We start from the raw sequence: 8,533 nt of genomic DNA on the forward strand, positions 1-8,533 counted from the left end.
GTGTCAGGATGTGGATGACGGAGATGAACCCAGGTTGCAGACTTAAAAGAAAACTAATTTATTAAACAAAGAAACAAACAAAACAAAAGCTGACGAGGCAGCAAAAAACAAAAACTAAATACAAAGCATAACTGAAACAAGATACAGGAAACACGGAGCGAGACAGCAACAAACAAACATCAAACAATGGACCAGCGGAGTGTGGAAGGCAATGACCGGGTTTTAAAGACTGAGGATAATTAGGTAAATGGAGACAGGTGACATGATTACAAAGTGGGAACAGGTGTAGGTGTGGCAGGGAGATAAAGAGAGAGACTGAGGAGAAGCAAATGAAACATGAAACAGGAGAGAAGACAGAAACCAAGCAAACTAAATTAAACAAAACCCATAACACAGAAAAAACCCAAATCACCACACAAAAGAACACTTAATACTGGAGCTGGAACACAAAATAAACAAAAACAAAAATAAAATGTACTCTCAGTCCCTGTTAACAAAAAATGCACTTGAATAAAAGCTAAAAAAAATGTAAAAAGCGAAATAAAACCTACAATTAACCAAAACAGTATGGATTATTAAGTCTGTAAACTAAACCACCCTTCAAAAAGTAATAATCATTAGTTTATATAGAGAAAATGGACAAAACTGACAGTTTTATAATCAAAAAGTGCAAACAAACAAAAGCAAACAGTGACAAATGCACAAATGTGACATATCAGCTCTCAGCGGTTCACCTCGGTCATTTGGTTTGAATCTAAAGTGCTCCCACATCGCTGCTGTTATGTTCAGCCTTAAAACCAATTCCACTTCGTTTTTCCCCCCAATATCAAACAGCGTTTCTTTAGCTTGCTAACTCCTCATGGGGCTCTAATGCTGCAGAGGTACAAGACGATGCACCTTGGCTTGCTACCTGACACAATAGGCCACGCCCCCCTTACGCTAAGGAAATGAGAAAGGGAGGGGTCAGTGAAGAGCAACAGAGCTGAACCTTTTGTCATCCAGCATTTTCAATAGAAAGAGAGAGATACACAAATAAACAATAACGCTGATAAATGAAAATTACCAACCTCATTTTAATTTATCGTGTGATTAATTGATTTATAGTTTATCGCGATAGGCCTATAAGCATGACCACAAAAAATACAAACCTAAGCTGTGTAACTACTTGGCAGTAAATGATGTTCTGATTCTGATTCTTAGATAACAGGAAAGAGGCCCAAATGCACAAGCTGCAGCACAGACAAAATTAACAGACTACATTTTGAAGCCCACGCACTCGTGTAAACATGTAACCCCAAAGGATCCAAATCTTAAATGTAACATCACAGAAACTGTAATTTAATCAGGATTAAGTTGCAAACATTTTGAGTGATACCAATTAAAATAAAGCTTATGTAATCCCCTATAAACCAACCTTACTTTTAAGAATTTGTGGGAGTCCATCTGCACAGGTTCCACCCATAATAAACATTAAATTCCACAGATCTGCACACCATGACTGCATATCTGCCTTACCATCTTAAATAACAGGAAACTGCAACACTCCACCCAATTTCAGCATGACATCATCTTATCATCTCCACCTATCCCTGGGTCACAAAAGAACAGAAAGAAATTGTCCATACTGCAGACAAAACACTGATGAGTCTGAATACCATTAAAAGCAGAAATAACACAAGTGGGCTTCAAATAATTTCCTGTGGTAGCTTTCACTGTGTAAGGGCCAGAAAAACAAATGACCAAAATATACTACTAACTAGCTCCATCCTGACACAACTTTCTCAAACCAAGTCAGGAAGAAGCTATGCAAAACACAATCCCACCACACTGGCACCATGCTGATGGGGCGATGGGGTTAGAGCCCAGGAATGAGGCCAGCATGGGCAGTCCCCTTCACACTGAATGACAACCTCATTGGTTGTGCCTTTCAAGATGTGTAAATTGCTCGTGTCATAAGCACTAATGCACCCCCAATACCATCAAAGCAAGCTTTTGATCTGTGTACTGATAACTCACTTTTTGGTCCTTCTCCTCTTTAGTATAGAGGACACTGTGTCCATGGTTCCAAAAAATTTGTTTGACCACAGAACAGTTTTCTACTTCGCCTCAGTCCATTTTAAAAAAGCTTTGGGCCATACAAGTTGGTGGTGTTTCTGTATGGTGTTCACATATGGCTGCTACGTTGAATGAGAGAGTTTAAACCAGCAACTATGGATGCACGGCAAACTGTTTACAGTCAATGATTTGTGAACATGATCCTAAGCAAATCCTTGCATTTTGGTTTTACTTACATTGTACACAACATACAATTTTGGTTGGAATTGGGTTGCAAAGAAATGAATGAAAAAAATCATCTAGAATGTGGATCATCTTTGCAGGGTCTTGGTGAGATTTTCAGGCACATATTAGGACCACAGTGAGCTCCCCATTTTGTGTGATAGTGAGTGACAAATCCACAATGAATTTGCGCATGCTCAACTTGCAAACAAAAGCCCAAACACCTTAAAGAGACGAATGTCTTTAAAAAAACTGTTAATTGATTTAATCATTTCATGTTTTGTGAATTACTTGATTTTCCTTTACTCTTAACAAGAAAAACAATTGTTCTACAAATTAATTTTTAAAACACATTGTTCAAATGAGGTGTCCCACGTCCCACCGGGAGGAGGCCCAGAGGAAGACCCAGGACACGCTGGAGGGACTATGTTTCTCGGCTGGCCTGGGAACACCTTGGGATTCCCCCGGAGGAGCTGGCCCAAGTGGCTGGGGAGAGGGAAGTCTGGGTCTCCCTGCTTAGGCTGCTGCCCCCGCGACCCGACCCCGGATAAGAGGAAGACAATGGATGGATGGATGGATGTTCAAATGAGTTGTTTGAATGATTAAATTTACCTTTAGAAGGGTGAATGTATTCTCAAACATGATTTCAGTTAAAAGTAAAGAGCATAGAATAGCCACAGTCAAAATCTCTTACCGATACACGCATGCATGTCCCACATTGTACCCATTAACCTTGCCACCACAAAACAAAGCACAACATAAAGTTGCCACGAGTTGTGAGCATTCTCAAAACTATCATACATCTTTTACACACTTTCATACATAATATGGAGCCAATCACAAAGAGTTGCTATGGATACCGGTTTTAAAGTGGAACAGTCATCAGTCACCTTCTCTACATGGATGACATCGAGCTGCATGCCAAAAATGAACGAAATATCAACTTACTGATCCACCTCACCATGATATACAGCAAGGACACTGGAATGTCATTCAGACTGAATAAATGCAGTTGAATGGTATGCAAGAGAGGCAAGGTGATCACAACTGAGGGAGTGAAACATTGTAGATGCCCAAGACAGCTACAAATACCTTGGAATATATTGGAAACTACTTCTCCGTGATTCAGGAGTACAGCTTTGAAGGAATCAGGAGAATGTAAGCTGTTACATATTGATTTCCATCTGATGACTGTTAAATTCATTTGATAAATCTTCACTCAAAAAGTCTACAACACAAAGCTACTTTTTTATTATCTACGCTGACCTTTCAGGTCATGTTCTTATATATCTTGTGATGTCCATTTTGTTCAGGCTGCACTTAAAGTCTGTCATTTGGCTGAAGAGTCACATCACACACAGACACAGTTTCTGCATCACTCTACTGAGAGATAGATGTTCATTCTCAGACCTTAAACAACAAGTTTTCTTTCTATAGACATAAAAGAGACTGTGTGAGTCATAGCCATTTTGTCAAACCTTGTAACTGTTACTATGGGCAATCTCATGCTATATTGCAAGGTCTCACGAAATGTGTTAGCGCTCAGAGTATGTGTGGTGAATGACTCAAAGCAACTACCACACTAAATATTTGAACAGTACTTCTAAAATTGACTTAGTTGTAGATAGCCTTTGTTGTGTTGGCTAATGCTGATTAGCTGTGGTGGCCATCTTGAATTGGGGTGACTCCAAAAGCCATTCGGTTGTAGGTGTTACCCCTATGATTACTTTTTGAGAATTTCAATCAAATTTGTTCAGTGGTTTATGAGAATTCTCACTAACATGGCAGATGGGAAAACACAGACACATGCAAGAACATTATCACCCTTGTAGCTTTCGTGGAAGGCAATAATAAGACCTGCTAACTAAAATTGTACAAACCCACTGACTTGCGCAAAACATGAGAAAAATAAATAGCTGAAATATTAAAACTAAATCTCTTGGAGGAAAAAACTGATTGAAAAAAAATGAAACCTTGACTATGGAGGAAGACTGTTTACACCACATGTGATATTCAGCAAAAAACAGCAGAAAGAAATTGTGTTAGCAGCATGGTTCGCTTGCTACCTATGCTGAACTGGCCGTGTTTTTGTTGCTTCCTCTTTTCAAACCACGCAGGGGAATTCACTGGACGCCCACCTTTCCCATAATCGGTTCTACAACAGTAATTCTACATGAAGATACAACATATTACTGCCACCCATTTGAGGGTGGGTGGCAGTAATATGGTGGCAGTGACAAATATGTCTCTCAGTAAAATGTGTCCACATAAAATGCATTGAAAAAGTATGTATTCTCTTCAACATATTTTGTCTGGTTACAGGCACAAACTTCAAAGTATTTTACAGGGATATTTTGTGATGGACCAACACAAAGTAGAGAATAGTTGTGAAGTGGAATGAAAATTATCTATGGCTTTCAAATCTTTTTACAAATACTGAAAAAAAAGTGTGGTGTGCATTTGTAGTCAGTCAACATGACTGAATACTTAGTGGAACCACCTTTCGCTGCAATTACAGCTGGGACTCTTTTGGGGTTTGACTCCACCAGCTTTGCACATGTAGAGACTAAAATTTTTGCCTTTCATTTTTGCAAAAAAGCTCAAGCGCAGTCAGATTGGATGGAGAGCAGCTTTCAAATCTTGCCACAGATTCTCCATTGGATTTAAGTCTAGACTTTGACTGGACCTTTCTAATACATAAATATGCATCGATTTGAACGATTCGACTGTAGACTGTAAGCTCTATATTTTGGGTCGTTCTGCTAGAAGGTGAACCTCTACCCCAGTCTCAAGTCTCTAACAAGCTTTTTTTTTCCAGGACTGCCTTGGAAAAAAATGCTGAAGAAAAGCATCCCCACAGCATCCTGCTGCCACCACCATGTTTCAAAGTGGAGACAGCGAATTCAGGGTGATATGCAAAGTTAGTTTTCCATCACAAAGCCAAAAAGTTCAATTTTTGTGCCATCTGACCAAAACTCTACATGATTGGAATGTCCCTATGGGGTTTGTGTCAAATTCCAACAAGACTTCCTATGGTTTACTTTCAACAATGGCTTTCTTCTTTCCACTCTTACATAGGGGTCAAACTTGGAGAGCATGACTAATAGTTGTCCTGTGGACAGATTGTCCAACCCGAGCTGTGGATCTCTGCAGCTTCTCCAGAGTAACCATGGGCTTCTTGGCTGCTTCTCAGATTAATGCTCCTTGACTGGCTTTTAAGTGAACAGCCATGTCTTGGTAGGTTTGCAGTTGTGCTATACTCTGTCCATTTTCAGATGATGGATTAAATGGAGCTCTGTGAGATGTTAAAAGCTTGGAATTTTGCTTAATAATCTAACCCTGCTTTTAACTTCTCAACAACTTTATTCCTAACCTGCCTGGTGTGTTCCTTGGGTTTCATGATGTTGTTTGATCAATTGTGTTCTGTAACAAACTTTTAAGGCCTTCACAGAACAGATTAATTATACTGAGAATAAATAATACACAGGTGGACTCTAGTATTTGAACACTATGTATCATTTCCCTTCCCTTTCACAGTTATGCTCTACTTTGTTTTGGTCTATCACATAAAATCCAAGTAAAATACTTTAAACTTTGTGGTTATAACGTGTCAAAACATAGACGGACTGTAAATATATCCCAAATTTCAATGAAGATTTGTTTACCATCACTCCTCTTTTTGTTGTCAGTCTGCTTTTGTCATAAAATGCCCCTGCTAAAAATACTTTGTAGCTTTGGAATCTTAAAATCGTTGGTTAATCCCTGGATTTGGGACAGACATTAATCTGCCTCCTCCCTGCTTTCCACATGGCTCAGACATGGTGACACAACATTTGAAGCAGTAATGTTTTTGGGAGTTGGATGTGATTAGTGTATGTATCTGTGAGAGGAGGGAGGGTGTGTCTACAAGGCCCTGATGCAGCGCCACACATCTGACAGTTCTGTTTATGTCCCACAAGAAGTAAAACAGAAGACTGTAAAAGAAACAACCACCCTGATGGGCAAAAGGAGCAGAAAAAAATCAGATGAGGCACATTTAGGCAGGTTTTGGACACAGCTGAAAACAAGCCCATGAATAGTTGAACTTACTCGTTTTTTACGCATCTGCTTTCCTGAAACAGCTTATCCAGCTGGATCCCAGCCTGTCCCAAAAACACGTCCAGTCCCATGAGCGCCCGGTGCATGACGGTGAGGACCAGCTCGGTGCTCCCGGCTGGGTGTCCGCCCCGCTCGCCGCTCTCCAGCACGCCGGGCAGCAGCTCAAACGAGCACTCCTCGCGCCACTCCGGCTCGGTGGTCTTCTCCGCCACACCGGTGGAGTATTTCTCCTTCCCCAGCTGGATGATAGTGTACACATCGCTGGTGCCGTGCTTGCCCTTGCCTCGTAAGCCCCGAGCCCTCAGCACCGTCACCTGGACGTGTGTCGGTAGCCACTTCTGGTCCTCCTCTACAGTTAGCGAGGACATGTCCCCTCCCAGACAGACAGAGCGACCGCTGTGCTTTCAGTGAACACGGTCACATCAGCGCCGGGCTCGGGCTCTGCGGGCCGTGCCGCATTATTCTGGCTGGCTGTCGTCTCCGTCGTTCAGAGCCTCGACTCCTTCTGCGTTTTGGCCGTGATCTCTGCAGCAGCATGCAGGAGCATGCAGGAGCACGCAGCAGCTCGGCTCGCTCCCCCTGTCGTACGGGCCTGTCTGCGGATGGCGACGTCACGCCTCCTCCATCCTCCTCCTCCTGCAGGACGAGGAAGTTCAGCAGCGCCTCTGCACATGGCTTTATGTGCACGCAGACTAATAGCATATTTCCCCTGGTCTTAATGTTCAACACAGTCAGCACCGCGTCTCTCTCCACACACAGGCTGTCTTTAAAATGAACATTTTACAGATCCCCGACGAGAGAAGGCCTCAGACGTGCTTTTGTTAAAACTGTTGGAAAGCTACACTAAATGTTATTTTATATAACGTGCACCACTGTACAACACTGATTCAGAAAAAAAGTTGTGTAAAATAAAAACAGAATGCAATGATTTTAAAATTTTAAAATAGTTACATAGACATATCAAATGTTTAACAAAAAAAAACAAAACGATAATTTATTTATTTATTATTGGGGGGGCTGATTTTGAATTCGATGGCAACAGCACATCTCAAAATCTACGTGACAAAGCATCCCCTATTCTTTTAACACAAGTCTGTAAATATCTAAGAACTGTGATATTCAATAGTCTTGGATTTATTTTTTCTGCATTGTTCTAAAACCTGTATATACTTTTGTTTTCCAGATGTGTAAGCCACTCATGGCAGAGACACTAATGTAGCCAACTACCATCAGAGGCAGACTTTTGAACTATTTGCAGATAACAGGCTGAGTTGTACCTCTCCTCTTTTATACAGAGGACTTTGCAACTTTTCATAAAGAATTTCAAATTTTGATTTGTGTGTCCATTTAAAATGAGCTTTGGTCCGAAGAAGATTGCAGTGTTTCTGGATGGTGTTCATATATTTTTTAGCATGATACAGCTTTAACCTGCATTTGTGGATGGCACAACGATTTCTGTTTACAGACAATGATTTGTGGAAGTGTTCCTGAGCCCTTGCAGTGATAATCAAACAGAATCAGAACCTATTTTGAATGCAGTGCTGCCTGAGAGCCCGGATATCCCGAGCATCCAATATTGACTTTTGGCCTTGTCCTTTGCACGCAGAGACTTTTCAAGATTTTTAAAATCTTTTGATGATATTAGAACTGTAGATGGTGCGATATTCAGGGTCTTCCTGATTTTTTCATCAAGGAACATTATTTTAAAAATTGTTCCGCAGAAAGACAGTTTATCACAGCCTCTGTCTATCTTTACTTCTAAAAGATTTAGCCTCTCTAAAATGCTTGTTTTATACCAAGTCCTTTTGCTTATCTGTTGCTAATTAACCCAGTTTGTTGCAAAATGATCTTCCAGCTGTTTCTTATTTGCACTAGTTACTTTTACGACCTTTGTTGCCCTATCCCAAGTTTTTTGAGATGTTGTGCTGCCAACAAGTTAAAAAAAACTGTTATGTTTTTAAAAAAAATGGTACAATTTCTTCTTTCCTCTCCCTGGGCTGCCACCTTATCGTGGTGGAGGGGTTTGAGTGTCCCAATGATCCTAGGAGCTATGCTGTCAGGGGCTTCATGCCCCTAGTAGGGTCACCCAAGGCAGACAGGTCCTAGGTGAGGGGCCAGACGAAGTGCAGCCCAAAGACCCCTTATGATGAACATAAAT

The 8,533-nt window shown here is 41.0% G+C and overlaps 1 protein-coding gene across 2 annotated transcripts in view; it reads right to left on the reverse strand.

Annotated features, from left to right (window-relative positions):
- The window catches only part of rab11fip5a (RAB11 family interacting protein 5a (class I)), a 42,600-nt gene extending 35,631 nt beyond the window's left edge, over positions 1-6,969 (reverse strand). Inside the window, exon 1 of one of the 2 annotated variants that reach the window (XM_017433438.3) lies at positions 6,367-6,969. In XM_017433438.3, coding sequence (XP_017288927.1) covers positions 6,367-6,743 — 377 coding nt within the window. In that variant the 5' untranslated portion in view covers positions 6,744-6,969. The remainder of the gene's footprint in view (positions 1-6,366) is intronic. The other variant, XM_017433437.3, reaches the window with a different exon arrangement.
- Between the last annotated feature and the right edge of the window lie 1,564 nt (positions 6,970-8,533).

This window comes from Kryptolebias marmoratus, linkage group LG10 (assembly GCF_001649575.2).
Source record: "Kryptolebias marmoratus isolate JLee-2015 linkage group LG10, ASM164957v2, whole genome shotgun sequence".
Taxonomy (NCBI): Eukaryota; Metazoa; Chordata; class Actinopteri; order Cyprinodontiformes; family Rivulidae; genus Kryptolebias; species Kryptolebias marmoratus.